Source organism: Trachemys scripta, chromosome 3 (genome assembly GCF_013100865.1).
Source record: "Trachemys scripta elegans isolate TJP31775 chromosome 3, CAS_Tse_1.0, whole genome shotgun sequence".
Classification (NCBI taxonomy): Eukaryota; Metazoa; Chordata; order Testudines; family Emydidae; genus Trachemys; species Trachemys scripta.
Window position 1 is genome coordinate 11,492,882 of NC_048300.1, and position 21,954 is coordinate 11,514,835.

Below are 21,954 nucleotides of genomic sequence, written 5' to 3' on the forward strand. Positions count from 1 at the left end.
CAAACCCTAACGGTCGGAGGATGGCCAATTACATACGCTTTTTGTAACCCGCTTCTCCCGCGAGTGGGAATTATCGTCCCAAAGCCTCCCCACCTCTTTCCAATCGATTTAATTGTGGTTAACTCAAATTTCCTTGCTTTTAGCACAGAACCGATCTTTCGTTGGCCGTCCCGGGTCACGTGACACCGGAGGGCCACTAAGGGAAACACCCGGATGTCAATGCGTGTTGCCATTCCAGGTGGAATAAAGGCCTGGGGTGGTTTGGTCGCCATTTTGGATTGAGGCAAGGAGACGCCATATTGGATTGGGGCAGAGAGGCTCCATCGAGCGGCCATTTTGGATAGGGGCAGAGAAGCCGGTGCAGGCGAGCGAGAGCGACACACGCGGTGGAGGGAGGGGCAGGAGCGTGAGTATCCCCCCCCCCCGGGCCCGTTCAGATCGGGCGGATATGCCCCTGTTTCTACTGCAATATAATCTACTCCCCAAATAAACACCCCTCCCCCGCACACCTCCAGGGGCCCTGCCCCCGATGACCCCCCGCCTCCAGCTCTCGTCCTGCTCAGCGCACCCTTCCCCAGCTGTTGCCACTGCTTGGTGTTCAGTGCTCAGTCCTGCCCCCTGCAGTGAATGGCCAATCTATCGCCCCTGGGTGCCACCCCTTACATTCACCCCCCAACCTGTCTCTGCTCCCATTGCATTCACCCCCAAACCAACCCACTGCATGTTCCCTAATTGCTAGTGTTGTTTGTCCCCTTTGCCGTCACCCACCCCCAAACTTCCCTGCCCTCTTTGCTTTCACCCCCAAACCACCCCACCCCCAGTGCTATCTGAATTAGAATAATCAGACATGTAGATGAACACAATTTGTTGGGGGAAGAGTCGACATGACTTTTGTAAAGGGAAATCATGCCTCCCAATCTATTAGAATTCTTGGAGGGTGGTTGACAAGGGGGAATCCAGTGGATATAGTGCAGTGGCTCTCAAACTTTTTTATTTGTGACCCCTTTCACATAGCAAGTCTCTTGAGTGCGACCCGCGCTTATAAATTAAAAACACTTTTTTATATATTTAACACCATTATAAACACTGGAGGCAAAGCGGGGTTTGGGGTGGAGGTTGACAGCTCACAACCCCCCATGTAGTAACCTCGTGACCCCCCTGAGGGGTCCCGACCCCCAGTTTGAGAACCCCTGATACAGTGTACTTGTACTTTCAGAAAGCCTTTGACAAGGTCCCTTGCCAAAGGCTCAGATACAAAGTAAGCAAGTAGTCATGGACTAAGAGGGAAAGCCCTCTCATGGATTGGTAACTGGTTAAAAGACAGGAAACAAAGGGAATGAATAAATAGTCAGTTTTCAGAGAGGAGAGAAAGGTAAATACAGTAACTCCTTGCTTAATGTTATAGTTATGTTCCTGAAAAATGCAACTTTAAGCTAAACGATGTTAAGCGAATCCAATTTCCCCATAAGAATTAATGTAAATGAGGGGGTTAGGTTCCAGGGAAAAAAAATTCACCAGACAAAAGACTATATTTTATATATATATACACACAGAGTATAAGTTTTAAACAAACAATTTAATACTGGTACACAGTGATGATGACTGTGAAGCTTGGTTGAGGTGGAGGAGTCAGAGGGTGGGATATTTCCCTTACTGCTAAATGATGAACTAGCAATTGGCTGAGCCCTCAAGGGTTAACTCTCTCTCTACACAAGGCAGCAGGAATGGAGGGAAGATATGTGCATTTCCCTTAAGTACACTGCCTTGTTAATTAGATCAGCTTGTTGAGAGGGCAGCTGCTGCAAGCTCCCTCCCTCTTGAGCCCTGGTGTCCCGTCCCCCCTCCCCCAGCTCTATGGAAGATGGGGTAAGTGGGGTGCAGGAGCAGGAGGGAGGGGGACATCCTGACATTAACCCCCCCTCTTCTTTCCCTCCCCCCGGCACAGCAAGCAGGAGTCTCAGGGAGCAGCTCCAAGGCAGAGGGCAAGAGCAGCACATGGCAGTGGGGGGAGGAACACAGCTGAACTGCAGGCAGCTGCTGGACAGGGAATTTTGGGGAGTGGGGAGCTGATAGGGGGCCGCAGGTCCACCCTGGTTCCAAGCCCCCACCAGCTAGCTGCAATGGACTGCTCTTCCTGCAAGCAGTAGACAAAGCAGACGGCTGCCAAATGACGTTAGAAGGGAGCATTGCACAAACGAGCATGTTCCCTAATTGATCAGCAACATAACAATGAAACAACATTAACCCAGATGACTTTAAGTGAGGAGTTACTGTAGTGGGGTTCCCTAGGGATCTGTACTGGGACCAGTGCAAACTTATTCATATTCATAAGTGATCTGGAAAAAGGGGTAAATGCTAAGATGGCAAGATTTGCAGACAATATCAGGATAGTTAAGTCCAAAGCAGACTGTGAGGAGTTACAAAGGGATCTCACAAAACTGGGTTACTGGGCAACAAAATGGCAGATAATATTAAATGCTGATAAATGCAAAGTAATGCACATTGGAAAACATAATCCCAATGGTCTATACAAAATGATGGGTTCTAAATTAGCTGTTAGCACTCAAGAAAGAGACCTTGCAGTCATTGTGGATAGTTCTGTGAAAACATTCACTCAGTGTGCAGTGGGAAAAAGCTAAGAATGTTAGGAACCATTAGGAAAGTGATAGATAATTAGGGTTACCATATTAAAACATTTAAAAAAGAGGACACTCCATGGGGCCCCAGCCCCACCCCTTCCCCCGCCCCCGGCCCCGCCCCCACTCTGCCCCCCCTCCAACCCCCCCCCCAAAGTCCCCGCCCCAAGTCCGCCCCCTCCCCTGAGCGTCCCGCATTCCCCTTCCTCCTCCCAGCCACGCGAAACAGCTGCCCGAGTGCTACTGGCTTCACGGTTTGCCGGGCAGCCTCCAGACCCTGCGCCCCCGGCCGGGTGCTTCCCCTCCCAACGCTTCGGCTGCGCTGGGGAAGCGCCCGGCCGGGGGTGCGAGGTCTGGGGGCTGCCCAGCAAACTGTGAACCTGGTAGCGCTCGGACAGCTCGGCTCTTCAGCTACGCAGAGCTGAGGTGTCTGGGGGGAGCAGCAGCAGCCGCCGGCGCCGGAGCTGCTCTAAGGTAAGCAGGGGCCGGGGCTGCCGGCAAAGCATTTTCCCAGACATGTTCGGCTTTTTGGCAATTCCCCCTGGATGGGGATTTGAGGACCAAAAAGCCGGACATGTCCAGGAAAATCCGGACATGTGGTAACCCTAAGATAATCAGACAGTAAATATCACAGTGCCACTTTATAAATCCATGGCTTGTCCTCAGATTGAATGCTGTGTTCAGTTCTGGTTGTCCCATCTCAAAAAAGATATATTAAAATTGGAAAAGGTACAGAGAAGGGCAACAAAAATGATTAAGGGTATGGAACAGGTACCATGAATCAAGATTAAAAAGACTAGGACTTTTCAGCTTAGAAAAGAGATGGGGAGGGCGGTATAAAGGGCTATAATATCATGAATGGGGGGAAGAACGTGAATAAGGAAGTGTTACTCCTTCACATAACACAAGAACCAGGGGTCAGCCAATGAAATTAATAGGCAGAAGGTTTAAAACAAACAAAAGGAAGTACTTCTTCACACAATGCACAGTCAAGCTGCGGAACTCATTGCCAGGGGATGTTGAGAAGGCCAAAACTGTAACTGGGTTCAAAAAAGAATTAGATAAATTCATGGAGGATAGGTCCATCAACAGTTATAAGCTACGATATTTGGGGATGCAACCCCATGGTCTGGGTGCCCCTAGCTTTAGATTGCCAGAAGTTTGGACTGAACAACAGGGAGTGGATCATTTGATAATTGCCTATTCTGTTCATTCCTTCTGAAGCACCTGGCATTGGTGACTGTCCGAAGACAGGATACTGGTGACCGAGTATGGCCATTCTTATGTTCTTATGCCTTTCCCTTTTGCATTCACCCCCTCCATCATCCCTTCTGCCTTTGCATTCACCCCCAAACTTCCCCACCTTCCTAGTGCTGCCTGCCCCCTTTTCATTCATCCCAAATCTCCATGCCCCCTTTACATTCACCCTAGGGTGACCAGATGTCCCAATTTTATAGGGACAGTGCTGATTTTGGGGTCTTTTTCTTTTATAGGCTCCTATTACCCCCCACCCCGTCCCGATTTTTCACATTTGCTGTCTGGTCACCCTAATTCACCCCCAAACTGCCCCATGCTTAGTGCTGCCTGCCCCCTTTGCATTCACTCCCCCAAACTTCCCCACCCCCTTTGAATTCACCCCCCACCTTCCCCACTGCCAGTGCTGTCTGCCCCCTTTGCATTCTTCCTAAATCTTCCTGCCCCTTTCGCATTCACTCCCAAACCACCTCACCCCCAGTGCTACCTGCCTGCCACCGTTGCATTCACTCCAAACCAGTCCTCATTGCTGGTGCTGCTTGTGCCCTTTGCATTCACTCCCCAAACCTCACCACTCCCATTGCTGCCAGCCGCCCCTTTGCATTCACTCCAAAACTTGCCACCCCCCATGCTGCCTGCCCCCTTGGCATTTACCCCCCAAATTTCTTTGTTCGCACTTTACACAGTTAACATTAATAACACATCAAAATATAAGTTTAAGCGACACCCACACTATAAAATGTTTACTCTAGGTTCTTTTTCAGACCAGTAATTCTCAGCAGTTGTAACTCCATCAGTAGTAGCTGTAGTATGGACAAGACTTTAGCATTTTTATCACTGTGTTTAACCCTGATCAGAGTGGATTGGAAATTATGGGTTTGAAAAATCCAGAGCCTGGGTAGATGACAAGATGGTGAACACACCTGAGCCCTTCTAAGATGAGTCTACACTAGTGTCCACAGGCAGAGCTGAACAATCAACAGTGTAACACTTGCAAAAAAAGCAAACATCATTCTGGGATGTATTAGTAGGAGTGTTATAAGCAAGACATGAAAAGTAATTTTTCCGTTCTACTCCACGCTGATTAGGCCTCAGTTGGAGTATTGTGTCTAGTTCTGGGTGCCACATTTCGGGAAATGTGTGGACAAATTGGAGAAAGTCCAGAGAGAAGCAAGAAAAATGATTAAAGGTCTAGAAAACATGACCTAGGAGGGAAGATTGGAAAAAAAATGGGGTTGTTTAGTCTGGAGAAGAGACAACTGAGAGGGGACATAACAGTTTTCAAATACATAAAAGATTGTTACAAGGAGGAGGGAGAAAAATTATTCTCCTTAACCTCTTAGAATAGGACAAGAAGCAATGGGCTTAAATTTCAGCAAGGGTGATTTAGGTGGGACATTAGGAAAAACTTTGTAACTGTCAGGGTAGTTAAGCACTGGAATAAATTGCTTAGGGAGGTTGTGGAATCTCCATCATTGGAGATTTGTAAAAGCAGGTTAGGCAAACACCTGTCAGTAATGGTATCGATAATACTTAGTCCTGCCATGAATGCAGGGGACTGGACTAGATGACTTCTTGAGGTCCCTTCCAGTCCTATGAGTCTATGAATTTGGGAATAATTGGTTTACAAGGTCCTAGATTAGCCAAGCTAGAAGCATCTGATATGATCTATCAGAGCTAGAAATACTTTATTGAATACAAACGTTTTTAGGAGTAGGAAACTTTTCCAAGCACTGCTGGACCAGTGATTAAAAAAAGAGAATTTCAATGCCTGCGTTACACTAAGGGCCTGTTTTAAAGCCGCTGAAGTCAATGGGAGTCTTCACTGATTTAATTGGGCTTCGATCAAGCCCTAGGTCATCTATTTGTTTTGTGTAAGTTTCCAGACACTTTATTAGAAAATTAGCAGTGTAAAAAGATTTTAACATTTCCTGTAATTTATTTCTGGGGCACTAATTGTTAACTTTTTTCCCAACCTGTTTGCCATATTTAATTAAATTAAATATTATCTGTTTTAGGACTATTTGAGCAATATGTAAAGAGGTTGTTCAGCTTCTAGTTCTAGCAGAAGGAAATTATTAATAGATAATTAAATAAAGCTTTGTTCAGTAAAATGCAGAAGAAGGGATTGCCATTTTGTCATTAATTACTCATGTTCAGAGCTAAGTAGCTAGGTACAGGGTCCCAACAGCACACTCTTCTTATAATTCTCCATTATTTTTAATTCACCGGTGGTGCACCTACTGCATTTAAACAATAACATGTATTGCTACTCTAGCATCTTCATAATCTTTAATATGTCATTTACTTTTTCCCCTGATACATTTGTTCTTGGGCCTTCCTCAGTGATGGTTATGTATTTCATAGTCCATCTCAATTACGATGTGTCAATAGTGGGAGATTTCCCTAATGTTAGTGTTGGTAAGGTCTAAGAGCCATATTTGTAAGGTATTTAGGCACCTAAAGATGCAGATAGGTGCCTAGTGGGATTTTCAGAAGTGCCTAGGTGCCTAAGTACCTTGGGATGAAGATCTTTAGGAACCTAAATATCTTTGAGAATCTGGCCTCATGGTCCTCTTCCATACTACATCCTGGTACTGGGAATACATAGATGACAAATCTTATTTCAAGTACTGTGCGTCTAATTTGCTCCTTATTATATATTTTTCTGTATTCCACATGTTCTTCATCTAACTTTAATTCTTCTCTTGGAACAGTGTTTGACAGCTTGTCTGTAACAGGTGGGTGGGCTGTTGAGATTAACAATAGAGTTAATCTTGGTGAACTTTGCCCTAACTGTGTACCTCTCTCACTGAGTTGCTACACCATAACACTTTCTACTTAAAGAATGGTATGTTCAGGCGCATAGTTGAATCTGGAGTGCTCCATATTTCAGGTTTACACACAGCTGGGCATAAAAGTAATGTTAAAAGGTACGAAAAGGACTTCCAGTTCCCAAGGCAAGCTCTTGATCTAGTGCCAAAAGCCCCTTCATATTTTGGCTGTGGTCCTTAGATGTATTTCAAAGCAATACAGTGGTCATCCCTGCGCTTGACGATCATACGTATTAAGAACATATTATTTTCCATCTATTACTGCTTTTTCTTCCTTGTTTTCTAAGGAGAATAATTTTAACAACTAAATACTTGCCTTATGGCTTCATCTCTTATTGTTAATGTTAAATTCTCTATTTTATCCTGTATAGTACTGAGCACATCAAGTCTTAAATAATAAATAGTTTCAAGGCCTTTAACCTTCCAGATTTTAATGCATCTTGCTGTCTCTTCTTACTAGCATTTTCTTTCATTTGAACAACATCACAGTAATGTCAAGTGCAGATATAAAGTGTATCAGGTGCTGTCAATTGATTTTGATGCCCAAATCTTTCCATTTACAGTTTCTAAAGCTCTTATCCAGTTAACCTCCAGGTAAAGAATTTTAGTGGTAAAGAACCTGTCTCACTGTATGCTTCAGATGGAATTTTTGCTAGAATTCGATAAATATTTCCAGAAAGTTTTTGCAAACATCCACTTGAATTAAAACCTCATGTTTGTTTCACTGATATTCTTTTTCCTGTTTATTTGCAAGTCTGATATTTGCAATAATGTTTGCAAAAAGGAAAAGCATTGCAAATGTTTGAATTAATACTTATTTGCATGCAAATAGCAATGCATGTATGTTCATATGAGTACTTGCTCTGATTGTGTCCACTCTGTAGGTTTGGGAGTCAAACAGCCAAATAACATAGACAATAGTATGTGAATTTAGTGACCAGACTCATGAAGCAAATATATTAATTGTAAATATATGAAGCAAAGTTGTAGTTTGTGCAAGTAATCCTTTTACACAGATTTGTAAAAAAGGAAGTGTTTGTAGATAATTAATGAACAAATAAGCTATCATTTGTTTTACAGTACTCTCTTGAGGCCCCAGATGACATTGGGGCAACATTGTGCTAAGCACTGTACATATACATAGTAAGAGGCAGTCCCTACTGTGAGGAGTTTATAGTCTAAAAAGACAGACAAATGGCAGTAGGAGAAAAAGAGGTCTGACGTGACATGCCCATGGTCACACAGCAGGGCACTGGCATAATGGAATCCAGGTCTCCTGATTCCCTGTCTAAGGCTCTATCCACTGGACCCCACACTAGCTTAAAATAGTCAAATTGTTTGCTGGAAATAGACCAGCTCTCCTTTTCACTCAGCATGTCATCATGTGTGAAGGAGGCTCTTCTGCTCCTGAAACTTCCTTTGCTTCTAACACTTCTGTTTCAGTTGAGTTGGAGGCCTAACTACGTCACCTTCAATAGTTATACAAAATTACATATTAAAACAATGCATTTGATCCTTTTTTTAAAAAATGCTTCTATAAATAAAAGTGGGCTTTTTTGTGAGGGAGTGAGGGATTGGTTTTTTAATCACCTGAATAATGTCTACAGACTTTTATTTATGCACATAGATGAGTTTATGGGTCTAGACAGGCTGATGGCATGTCATGTACAGTACACTGTTTCCTGGAAGCACACTTTTCACTCCAAAGGGTACCAGTTGTACTAGATCTCACCCTCTTGTGTCTTATTTAGCCTGGGAACTCTCAAAGCTATGTGTCTTAAGTATTGCTGGCCCATTTCCGCCTACAATGGAGGGAACAATTCACCCCTGCTGGGTAAGGTAGCTCATGTTTCAGCAACCTTTGGCTCGCGGCCCACTAGGGTAAGCACCCTGGCAGGCCAGGCCGGTTTGTTTACCTGCAGCGTCCACAGGTTCGGCTGATCGCGGCTCCCACTGGAGTCATTTATATTAGTTCTGTCTTCAAACTCTCTTCTGTCTGTCTGAGCAGGAAGAGAGTGGGATTTTGTACAAATTAGGGCACCTTTGAACCTCAACTCACGTGATTGTAAATTAATTTGCTGGATATCTTATGAATTTTCTCGCATTTCTTTTTCAATCCACTGATGTATTTTGCATTCTAGGAGGGAATTTTTCTCTGTGGTAATGTTCTGTTTGAAACACTGTGAGACTAAGGGTATGACCAGACTACCCGCCGGATTGGCAGGTAGCGATCAATCTATCGGGGATCGATATATCGCATCTCATCTAGATGAGATATATCGATCCCCAAACACGCTCCCGTCAACTCCGGAACTCCATCAGGGCGAGCGGTGGTAGCGGAGTCGACGGGGGAGCCCCAGCCGTCGATCCCACGCCGTGAGGACGGGAGGTAAGTTGAAATAAGGTACGTCGACTTCAGCTACACTATTCCCGTAGCTGAAGTTGCGTATCTTACATCGACCCCCTCCAGTGTAGACCAGCCCTACTGTGGCTTTCTGACACCAGAATATTTTTGGATGATAGACAGATCCCCAATCTTTTTGTAGCAGGGCCTGATAGCTGCAGCCTCTATGCACCTGACCTCTCATGCAAGCATCACCACCAAGATGCAGCCTGGGGTAGTCAGATAAGAGGCTAGCTCTCTCTGATTCTTGGGATGTCTGTAATGCAATAAGCCAGTGGTTCCCAAACTTGTTCACTGCTTGTGCAGGGAAAGCCCCTGGTGGGCCGGGCCGGTTTCTTTACCTGCCACGTCCGCAGGTTCAGCCGACCGCGGCTCCCACTGGCCGCGGTTCGCTGCTCCAGGCCAATGGGAGCTGCTGGAAGCGGCATGGGCCGAGGGACGTACTGGCCGTCGCTTCCAGCAGCTCCCATTGGCCTGGAGCAGCGAACCGCGGCCACTGGGAGCCGCGATCGGCCGAACCTGCGGACGCGGCAGGTAAACAATCCGGCCCGGCCCGCCAGGGGCTTTCCCTGNGAGAGCTGATGCTTCAATATTACTTCCTAACGTACAACTGCCTAGAAAGAGGTGGGAACTACTACAAAATATGGCAAAGCATCTTTCCATCAAATGCTTATGGCAGTGGTTCCCAAACTTGTTCCACCACTTGTGCAGGGAAAGCCCCTGGCGGGCCGGGCCGGATTGTTTACCTGCCGCGTCCGCAGGTTCGGCCGATCGCGGCTCCCAGTGGCCGCGGTTCGCTGCTCCAGGCCAATGGGAGCTGCTGGAAGCGACGGCCAGTACGTCCCTCGGCCCATGCCGCTTCCAGCAGCTCCCATTGGCCTGGAGCAGCGAACCGCGGCCACTGGGAGCCGCGATCGGCCGAACCTGCGGACGCGGCAGGTAAACAATCCGGCCCGGCCCGCCAGGGGCTTTCCCTGCACAAGTGGTGGAACAAGTTTGGGAACCACTGCCATAAGCATTTGATGGAAAGATGCTTTGCCATATTTTGTAGTAGTTCCCACCTCTTTCTAGGCAGTTGTACGTTAGGAAGTAATATTGAAGCATCAGCTCTCCAAACACAGAGCTGCTCCTCCAGTTCACCAACCTTCAGCATCATGGGTGGTCTTTTAAGCCTCAGTGCTTCTGAGAGCAGAGGAGCCTAGAGGCACCATATTTGCTGAGCAGCATTGAACACACCTCTTGGCATGGCTATGTTCCCAGCCTCATACTTTGTGTATCCGGGGTACTGGTCACCCAAAGGGTACGTCTATACTTACCTCCGGGTCCGGCGGTAAGCAATCGATCTTCTGGGATCGATTTATCACGTCTTGTCTAGATGTGATAAATCGATCCCGGATCAATCCCGGAAGTGCTCGCTATCGACGCCGGTACTCCTGCTTGGCAAGAGGAGTACGCGGAGTTGACGGGGGAGCCTGCCTGCTGCGTGTGGACCCGCGGTAAGTTCGAAATAAGATAGTTTGACTTCAGCTATGTGAAGATCGTAGCTGAAGTTGCGTATCTTAGTTCGAAGTGGGGGGTTAGTGTGACCAGCCCAAAGTAATCCACAGGTTAGCTAAGTAATCCACAGAGCTGTGAAGAGGATTCTTGATGGTACTTTTCAGAATAGAGGAAGTGAGCCTATAAGCCCATGTTCCCCTATGCTGCATGGGGATTTTATTGGTTAAGCAATCTTCAGTCATGATTCAAGCTGTTTGGATAACCCCTGCTGTGACAGTCTATCTTGTGACATTGAATTCTTTCCTATTGTTTCCCTCCTACTGTCTTTCCTATTTTATTTTTTAATTGGTGGATCATTAAACCAGCTCTTGTTGATGACCCTTTATTAGACAATGTTTACATGTCTGTCCTATTCTCAGACTCACAAGAGCCTTACGGTGCAAACAAAGATCTAAAATAATATAATGTATGTGCGGGGTTATATTGGCTGTGGTTTGTGGGATGCTGAAAGTGTCTTGGCCTTTCTGTTACTTGGCCTGTATTTTTTGCTGGTCTGAAGAGCTTTTTAAGGTACGGTATCCCATGAGTCCCAGGGGTATACACTAACAGTATTCACTATTTGAAAGCTGGGATTCTGAATTGTTTTTCACTTCAGTGGTTGCCTTTTTCCTTCAGCTTCAATTCTGACCTAGATTAGCAGCTGCTGTTTCAAGAACTGTTAGTCAAAACCACATTTTATAACATTTAAATAGTTGTCAGTAAAGGCACAGTGGTTTCTAAATCTGACTCTGGATACCACCAATGAGACAGCTAGATTCTGTTACCCTTACTTATGCTGAGTAGCACTTTACTTCATGATTGACTCCATTTAAATGTAGGGGGGTACTCAGTGGGAGTAACATGCTACTCACTGCAAGGGTAGCAGAACCTCCTCCCTAGTTAGTGGTGTGGGAAATCTGCTGAACCCCACCAATGATTTGGATAGTGAACTCTGCCAAAAAAGCAGAAATCTTATGAGAGTGGCCATTTTATGTGAGGGTGAGTGTCTACCCACATTATGGAGAAAGCATGACCCCTGTGGCCCTTTCTTGTAGCACAGCGTCATGACCTGCATCTCACTTGTCTGTCTCTGAGTAGATTTTTATTAAAGAATTTTGTCTGCTTGCTAGCTAGTGAAATGCTGAGCTGTATACAGATAGAATACAATACAAGAGCCCCATCACGCTAATAGTCCATTCTTCCACTTCAGAGTATAATGCAAGTGATGATTTTGTTGATAGTTACATTTAATTTTCAACAATTACCTTTAAAGGGGCTCTCATTTTAAATGACCCTTACCTAAGTCAAACAGAATATTGAAAACTTAGTTTACTTTTCACTATTTACGATCCTTTGCTTACTGTTTGAATTTCTTTCAGCTTGAACAGTGAGATTCATTTATGGGCCTAATTCTGTTTTCATTGTGCAAGAAAATGACTGAAGTGTCAATAAGAAATTTCCTTGGGCAAGAGTATTGAATTGTTGCCCCAGTCACTTTCACTTTTGCATATTGTCATTTGCAATTTCAGATTCAGAACTCCAATGTTTGGGGTGCAAATACTCATGGGAATGGTTATTTCAAACGATTGCTATTAGAATTTAGGATAATAATTTAAGTCTTTCTTTTGGCCTTCCGAGTTTGTAAAAGCGTGTGATTTTTGTTCTTGTTACCAAATTTAATTTGATGGCAAAATTTGAGTTGACAGAGTCCTTGTAAATAAGAACATTTTAGTACGTTTGACTTTTCAGTATTACCTTTTGGAGCTAATGTTGTAAATTTCAGGATCCGAGACTTCCTATCGGCACAATCAAGGCAAAAGTTACTTTTGTGACCATTGGAATAAGTATAATCAAACCTTCCAGGCCCTGCAACTGCATAAGATCTGAATGAAATGTTAGGTACTGTTATGTCATTGTTGAGGGGCAAAATTTTAGCTATAAGTCTATGATACAAACGTCTTCTGGGTGTGAATGGCTTCTAAAAGTGAGCAGTCTCCCATTTTATTTTCAGAGGACTGAGTCTTTCAGCAAACCTTTGCCCAGGACACTAGCTAAAGAGACTGTAAAATTTATGTGACCTGCTGTCAGACCATAGTGTCAAAGAGTTAAAATAAGATAAAGGGAAAGTGTGTTCATCTTCTAATACAGGGGTAAACTCTTCCTAAACTGATAAATAGAGAGACAAGGTGGGTGAGGTAATATCTTTTATTGGACCAATTTCTGTTGGTGAGAGAGACACATTTTCCAGTTTCTACAGAATTCTTCTTCAGGTCTGCAAACATACTCAGAGTATCACAGTTAAATACACTTTGTCTCTCTAATACCCTGTGACCGACACAGCTACAACAACGCTGCATACAACAATAAACTGATGAATGTCTCTCAGCTAGTATATAATGGGATAGAGGACATAATCCAAATTCATAGTGGTCTGTGAGCAGGGCCAGAGTTCATGCAGCTGGACAGAACCTCAGCATGGCTCCCAAATTAAGCAGCAGAACTCATTTTAGGTTTTCAGGTTCATTTACAATTTTTCCTGTAGAGCAGTCAAAATGCTGCTCATTGGCAATATCTTTGACCACATTCCCTAAATCCATTTTAATAGTCTAAATCTAAACAAAACAATATAAACAAGGCAGCTTTTTTTGTCAACTAGAGCTTCCAGTCCTGGCTTCTGGTCAGCAAACACTTGTCAGTTCTTTCCTGAAAAGAATTCTACCCCATTTTAAATTTCTGATCCTAACTAACCTCATATGTACCTGATTGACCCAAGTGCAGGTACAAAACTAGAATCCCATACCATGGTGTATTTCTGAAGGGACCCAGTTAGGACATCACTGCAATGGGATGTGTCATAACTACAAGAGTCTCCCCTCACATGGAGCACAATAGGAGATATACAAGCCATCATAGGTTCCCTCTGGCTCACAGGAATGGAGTTGTCATCCAGGTAGAGGAGAAAGGGACTTATTGGGCCACAGACTCCTTTGTAATGAAAGGCTGAGAGGGGAGAGAGGAAGAAGGTATCCACAACCACCACCTGAACCATGATACAAGGTTGAGGAGACAACTCATTAGAGCAGGTGATATCCTCTCTCCTCTTTAGTTTATATTTCTCTTTTTGAAGGAAACTAGTTCAAAGGATGGTCTTTCCCATTTTTTCCCTCTCCTCTTCTTCACCCTCCCCTTCCCTTAGAGCTGTGCAAAGGAATTTCTCCTGCAGGATGTCCCCTTGGATAGGGCTATGTTTCTGGGATTGTCACTAGAGCACTCAGGAAGTGAGAATCATGAATCACTGAAGGTCTCCTAAACTGCTTCACCAGGGTCTTCTGTAGAGAGAAAAGTTGACATTTGGATTTTCATAGAACACATGGTGGTGATGGATGTAATTTTTAGGGTGCGAGTACTAAAGGAATAAGATTTGCTGGTATAGAAAAGAAGCTGGTAGGGAAGGCCTAAGGCAAAAAAAAAAAGGGGCGGGGGGAGGTTGGGTGGGTCTGGAGACGGTCCAGTGGTTGTGGCACTTGCCCAAGATTTGGGAGACCTGGCTTCCATGTCCTGTTCCACAAGGATTTCCTGTGTGTCTATGCCTCTCTCTCCCATTTGTAACATCAGGATGGATAGTATTGCCCTACCTCTCACAGGTGTTGTGATGATAAATACATGAAATGTGAAATATTATGGTAGCAGAGGCCATAAAAGTACCAAAGGTAGGTAGCTAGATTGATCTTCTTGAAGTGGAGTAAGAGTTTTTCCTTTGATTTCAGTGGGAGCAGAGTCTACAATATGTAAAGCAACATGAGCGTGGAATAAACAAATAGTGGAGCTAAAATTGTTTGCCACTTGGTATAAAGATCTGTTTGTTTGTTTTTCTAGTCCAAATCTTTATTTGTAACTTCTTTTTGATATTTTAGGGGCTCTGTTTGAACTGATAATCATGGCATCCAGCAAGTTTGTTATTAAGGTAAGCAGAGCTTCAAATTTTTCATAATAACCAATATTACCACAGTAATCTTTAGTATATGGCTAATCTATACATATCTATATTTAAGTTAATGATGAAGTATCAGGTCAGCATAGCACATTTTGACCCTTGGCATTTCTCACTTACAAAATGGAGACTATATTAATGACAATAGATATGCAACTGGTATATCATGTACACCACTGGACCTTGGCAGAGTATCTTTATTGGAGGTTTTGTCCTTTCAAATGAAATTTTAAAAACTATGCTTGTGTAATTTAAAAATACTCACTTTATAGTTCATAGTTAGTGAGTCAGAAAACTGCATGAATTGCCAGTGTAATAGTCTTAACTACCTGGATTAAAAATAGGAATCACTTCTCTCTGACTAATATTTTAATATTAACCAAGTAACTCCCTCATCAGATCATCTAAGACTTTTGTTGTTTTTTTGCAGGTAATCATATTGTTAAACTTTCTTTGTGGTCAGTCACTGCTTCTTGACTTTTTTCTCACAATTCCTATTTTTTTTTCCTCTTTCCTGTTCTTCTTGTTTTTATTACCACACTATAAAATATTAACTGTAAATAAATCACAAGAGCATATATGTATGCTTTTGTGATTTATTTATGTATATAGTTTGTTTATATATGATTTCATTATATAATATTTGAATGTTTAAAGATTAGTGCTGTCTTTATTGCAGTATTGTGTAAACAGCATTGTATAGTTCTGCCCACCTGCAAACTATTTCAGCTCAAAGCAATGGGTATGTAAAAAAATCACTCAATCTTATTATCTGCTTCTACTTCCAGACCTCCTTCTCTGTTATCCTAAATGGAGAAATGCAAACAGTAATTTAGACTTTGCATATAATTCCATGTGATTAGAACCGCATGTTGCTCTTTGGTGGGGTCTTCTCCAAGATTTTTCTTCATAGGGGAGCTTATGTTTTTCCTTTGTGGATAGGTAGCTTTGCTTTTTGGTGGGTTGTTAGAAAATATTCATGATCATCCAGATATAGCAGCCATCTAAACTGCCATGTCCTGGTTTCATGGCAAGCTAACCTGTTGAACAAAGAGACATGTATATAGTCAAAGTTGTGTTCTTCCACAAGGGAAAGAGAATCATAAGTCATGCAATGAGCTTTTTAGTATTTTCCTCCTCATATCATCTCTAGCTTGACTGTACATACAGTCCCATGTCTTGGTCAAGGACAACTATATATGCCAGAAATTTGCATCTGCTTCCCCATCATTACAAGGGAAGACAGGATTAATGTTTCACATTTATAGCATTCTGTGGCTGATATCCTGAGTATACATCACTAGTATTCTACTGGTAGAAAAGTAGCAACAGGAGCCCTATGGGAATCCAGTTATTTGATCGGTTGAGTCCTGGTGTCATTAACACTAGTGCCATTGCCAAGGTAAATCGGCTGGGTTGAGTTGGAGTGTTTGTGCTGGATAGAGTCCTGAGATCTTTGGTCGCTAATCAGCAATGTGGTGTGGATTGCCTATCTAGCACAGACACTGAAACTCTATCCAGCCATTTACTTTGGCAATCACAGTATTGTCAATGACATCATGAGAACTCAGCTGAGCAAACCAATGGTTTCTCATACAGGTGTTTCATATTGTTACCGGATGAGTCAGGTACCAGTAGTGTATGCTACTGTCACGTCAGCCACAGAGTGCTATAGGTTTGGGACACTTCTATTTCTCTTTGTAATGTTGGAGAAGCAAAGGCAAATTTCTGGCATACACAGAATGCTGAACAGGAATATAAATTAGTTTCATATTTTTTGTGTCCATGAAGTTTTTCCAGATTGATAGCTGTAGAAGCAATTTCCTATTTAATTGAAACCTGAAAGATCACTTTGTCAGGCTTCAAGTATCAGAGGGGTAGCCGTGTTAGTCTGAATCTGTAAAAAGCAACAGAGGGTCCTGTGGCACCTTTGAGACTAACAGAAGTACTGGGAGCATAAGCTTTCGTGGGTAAGAACCTCACTTCTTCAGATGCATTCTTCAGATTCTTCTGTCAGGCTTATTTATCTACTAGGCGTAGATTTCCATCTATGGGTTTTTGCTTCCCAAAAGATATGTTCTCCTATGAATATAAATATGATTGCTCCCTCTCTCCTTTATATTCCACTTTCTGGGGAAGGTTTTCCTTCAAAAGGCTCCTCATTAAGGCCCAGAAATTGCTTCTGCTCCACTACACAGAGAGGCAATATAAGATAGCATGTTCTTACTCTGTTGAGGCTTGTAATACAATTTAAAGTAATAAATAATAGAAGTATTGTGCCACTCTTGCAATAAATATTGTATAAAATTGAAATATACATATTTTGGCTTGTCTTCCCATGTAGAAACGGGAGGGAAACACCTCAGCATTATAAATACTGTGGTGGTCAGAATCTGGAATATACAGTTTATTATCCCATCTTTCATTTTTGTCTTAATAGTTTCAAATGTAATTTAAAAAGAGAAAATGCCTACAATATATTTCATAGTTTTACTTTACATGAACCTACATGTATTCTACCAGAGGGCTCTCATAGGATCTTTTTACGTTTCTGCTGTGTAATGGTAGATTATTTTCAGCAGAGGGAGTAGTTGGTCCACATTTGAAAGAAGATGATAAGCCTTTTTGTGGGAGATTCTTAAAAGCAAATGAAATGAAGTTAATTGATGCAGTAAAATCGCTTTTATACTTTTATTACAAAAACTACAGTTAAGTCCTAAATGCACATATTTCAATTGCCAATTGGCTGGAAACCATAGTATATTGTGATATGCGACAGCTAACATTTAATGAATAGTAATTTGAGCAGGTATTTTCAGTTTTAAGCAATACTTATACCTCATTGCTTCATGGTGTGCTATATGGCAGAATCAAAAAAACTGAAAAATGAGGCATATGAACTTAATTAGGATAATGTCTGTGTGTGTGTCTTTGCTCCTAAAATATTTTAGTGCTATTATAAGTAAGCAAATCTTAACCTTAATTGGGCAGGCTTAAAGCAAAATTATGAACTGTATATAGACTTGAGAAAAAATACCACTGGGCTTTTGTTTAAAATTGATGAAAGGTTAAAAAGGAGAATTCTTGAAATTATGTAATTTGCATCCACCCATGCCAAACTACTCAACTAAATATGGTAAGCCATGTAGCCATAATATAAATCAACCTCATATACAATTTATAATATGTTGATCTGTCATACCTTTCAAAAAGAGTACATCTGAGTTGGTAACTCTTAAGCTTTAGTGAAAATATTATAAAATAATAAATCTCTTCTCCGAGATGGTTTCTTTCACTTTGGACTTCCTTGCATTTACACATTTATGGCTCGGTTCTAACTCAGATTTGTAGACCTTTACTGCCACATATCTGAGATTAGAATAATTGCTGTTAAAATGTTCCTCTGGTCAGCCAGGACATTTTGGGCCAGATTTTCAGAAGTGGTCAGCCCCCCGCATTTCTCATTGTTGTCACTGAGAGTTGTTGCGGGCTAAGGTCTATAGGTTGCAAACTCCTTGAGGGAGGGAACGTCTTACCTCTATTTTGTACAAGACCAAACACACAGCCATTGCTTAATCAATAAATGCAGAGAGAACCCTTGATATCTTTTAGTTTAAATATAACCATCAAACATTGTTAAAAGTGTTCCTTTTGAACATTTTTACACTTCTTAAAGCATTCTATTCATGAAGGGAAGTATACTAAAAAGATGTTATCTTTTTATCAGGGTGGAAAGGGACTGAGTAGATATACTAAGAGAAATGTTCTTTTTGTCCAACTGTATACTAGCATCAACCTATGCCGTAATAACAATAGCGTGTGATTTTAGAACAAAATTCTGCTCTCAGATATGTGCGAGTTGCCATTGACATCAGCTTGGGCCTGAGAATACAGAATTGGACACTTTATTTTGGTGGGGATTCATTGTGGTTTCATTTGTAATATTTGGGCAGGGTAACTTAATTTTATTAATGGTTTTCTAACCGTAATATTTCATTTTTGTGTGTCTCCCCTCATTTCGTTGCTCTTTGATTGCTTAGCTGCCATAGACCTTTTCCAGGATATTGACAATAACTTGTATCTCGAGTGATGATCCTGTGGCTGAGTCTTAAAGCTGATTGTCTGTCTTGCTTACTTGGATAGCTACTGAGGTTAATGATTTTGTAAGTTTCACTGGCCTGAGGTAGCTGATCAGTATTTCTATTAGTCTATCCTTGTAGCTGAAAACAAGGCTTGACCTATCTTTTCCAGTAAATAGTTTGGTTTAAAATATAAAGTATAGTTAGATTTTTCATCTGTTGTTGATAGTATAGTGCCTAGGCCTTTGCCTTAGGACCATGGGGGATGGACTCTGCATTTTACTACTCTAGGGAGTAATTAAATCCATATGTATATGAATGTACTGTTTGTAAGGTGTGGGGAGAGCAAGGGTAAAGAATATTTTATGTAAAAGATTGCTGTTTTCCAAGATACTTTGCTTTTATAGAGTAAACAAAAGAGATTTTCATAAAAATCTGTCATGACAGATCAACTGTTTTGTATCCGGTTCTTGCAGCTGAATGTTTTTCCTATATTATATATTGTGCATATCTTTTGACATATCACTTAGCTTGGAAAACCAGATCTCTAGAGGGATGGCTTACCTTAAATAATTATAGTGAATGTATTTTTCTGCTTCTTCTTAGTATGACTATTAAGGCTATTTTATATGTGAAATCAAATGGGTTATTTTAGTAGGGATACCCTGGCAAACCATTTTCAAAAGAATTAAACTATTTTATAATATTAAAAAACAGTATGTAAGAATTCAATTTAATATTAAAAGTAAGATGCCAGAGTTCTGTGAATTGTTTTTAGGGGCTGCTGAATGAATTTTCCTTATATAATAGGAGGCCCGATAATTTAATATGTTTTTTGACCCACTTACTTTAAAGGCTATACTATCCACTCAAAATGCTGGGTTCCCAGGGATGGAGTTCTTTTCATAAGGGTCATGTAAGTACCTAAAGTAAACAGTATTTGAACTATGTCTATTTCAACTGCATTGTACAAAATAACTACAATATACAGCTGTGAGTGGTGTTGTTTTAATAATAATAATAATAATTAGTATCACAACAATACTCCAATCAGGATTGAAGCCCCATTTTGCTAGACACTATAGAAAAGTATAGTAAAATCTGTTTTTTCCTTCATCTGTCACCTGGCTTTTTAGATTTTAAACAGGGTGAAGGGTTGGAGAAAGGGAAACAACATAAAAACAAAGTGATCAGGGGTGATGGGCACATTTATTAATTACTTTTATTTTTATTTTTTTCTTACTGTGCAATTTCTCTTTCATATTTATGGGGGAAGGTGTAGCAGGATATGGAATGGCAAAAGAGGTGAGTAAATAAGGGAGTGGGGAAAAGAAAAGATGAAGAACATTGATCAGGAAAGGAGTGAGTGGATAGCCTGATCCCAACTCCTCTGAAATCTCTGGGAAGATCTCAGACCTGAAAAGGCTATGGATCAGGCCTGGGGAAAGGAGGGAGGAATGGTGGAGAGTAATGAGATTAAGGGTGATAACAGGGGAATGTTGAGGGAAAGGAGTAGGAAGAAGCTGGGATACATGCCAATATGAGAGAACTTTCTTGGCGGTCACTTGATGTGGTACGGAGTAAAAGGCTGCTGGTACAACTCGTTTAACCTTCTGTTCTCAGTAATTTAAATAAATAAATTACATGTATTTGCTATACCTAGAAAGTGAGGATTCTGCATTATGTTTCCCTCTCCCATCATGTGCTATGTAAATCGATTCTGGTGGGTGAAGATTCAGTATTATCCCTGTTGTCTGCGTGTTCAGTGTGTTGGGACATTCTGATAGAAGGAGAGTGAAATGAGGAAGAGATGTGACAGAAGAGTGTATGCAGGAATAAACTAAAAGACAAAATTCAGTAGTCCACAATGTCCTTAAAATTGTTCTATCCTTTTAAGCTGTGCGGACAAATTTCAATTTCAGTTCTCCAATAAAAAAATGAGTGTCTCGTGCATACTACAATATTTACCAGTCAGCTGTGACTCTGCAAATATTCTTTTTGACTCAGCATACTAACGTTTCCTTAAATAACAGTAGAGCAGAGAAAGGCACATTGTGTAATTTTCTGCATTCATTGTAATCCATGATGTTTGAGGATTCTTGACTATTGTGAAAACCCTTCTAACCTGCTGATAAAATGATGACTAATGGTCAGCTGATGAAAACAGATGCATTGCCATGGCTTCTGAAACTTTAGTGTCCATATAAATGTTTCACTTTCCACAGTTGCTCTTACTCTATCCGGGATGATAGTGCACTTATTCTCTAGCAGTTGACAGCTGCTCAATCAAGCCACAACAGTGTGGTTGGCAAAAACTATAAATTCCAGTTAAAGTTTTAAAATAGTTTAAGGAACTAAAAATCTGAAACTTGAAGAAGTCATATTTGGAGCATTTTCAGATTAAGTAATACTTTTGAGCTGAGTGATGATAGCGAAACATAATGGCTCTTTCTGTGGACCTGACCCAAACCCCATTGTAATCAATGAGTTTGGGATCAGGGCCTGTAAGAGTATATTGGCAGTAGAATATAGCCTAACTCAAAGGACTTATAAAATTGTTCTGTCACCAGCGTTATTCAGTTTGGCTTGTTAGCTTTAGTTATTTTTGAGTTTATTATTATTATTATTTATTATTATTAAGATCAAAGTCTGTCAGTATTTGAGCTTCCTATCCCTCTCTAGGAATGGTGCATCCAAATAAATTATAAACAATATCTAACGTTCATATGGAAACCAAAGGCAGACTGTAGGGGAGGAACTCCAAAACACTATAATCTTGTTGATGATCTAATTTACCCACATTTTACACTGGTGTCACTCTTTTCCTATCCTATCTCCTAGAGCTGGAAGGGACCTTGAAAGGTCATTGAGTCCAGCCCCCTGCCTTCACTAGCAGGACCAAGTACTGATTTTGCCCCAGATCCCTAAGTGACCCCCTCAAGGATTGAACTCTCAACCCTGTGTTTAGTAGGCCAATGACTACATTACTTCTGACTTGCTGTGAGGCCCCCTATGCTTCCAGTAGAAGTTCTTGAAGCTAAGCAAAGTATCAATGCATGGTTCCAAATACATAATATCAAAACTCGTATTTTGATGCCTGAACTGATACCAGTGATATATATGAGCAGTATGAAGATAGAAGGCCAAATGCATTGGATTTGAATGCAGTGAAATTCACATGCAGACTAACAGGTGAGCTTCAGAAGTCTTTAATGCAAAT

The 21,954-nt window shown here is 41.7% G+C and overlaps 1 protein-coding gene across 2 annotated transcripts in view; it reads left to right on the forward strand.

The window, feature by feature from the left end:
• The first annotated feature begins 292 nt into the window (after positions 1-292).
• SLX4IP (SLX4 interacting protein) overlaps positions 293-21,954 on the forward strand; it is a 122,293-nt gene continuing 100,631 nt past the window's right edge. Inside the window, exons 1-2 of one of the 2 annotated variants that reach the window (XM_034764130.1) lie at positions 293-406; positions 14,579-14,628. In XM_034764130.1, coding sequence (XP_034620021.1) covers positions 14,602-14,628 — 27 coding nt within the window. In that variant the 5' untranslated portion in view covers positions 293-406; positions 14,579-14,601. Of the gene's footprint in view, positions 407-14,578; positions 14,629-21,954 lie in introns of those variants that run through there. The other variant, XM_034764129.1, reaches the window with a different exon arrangement.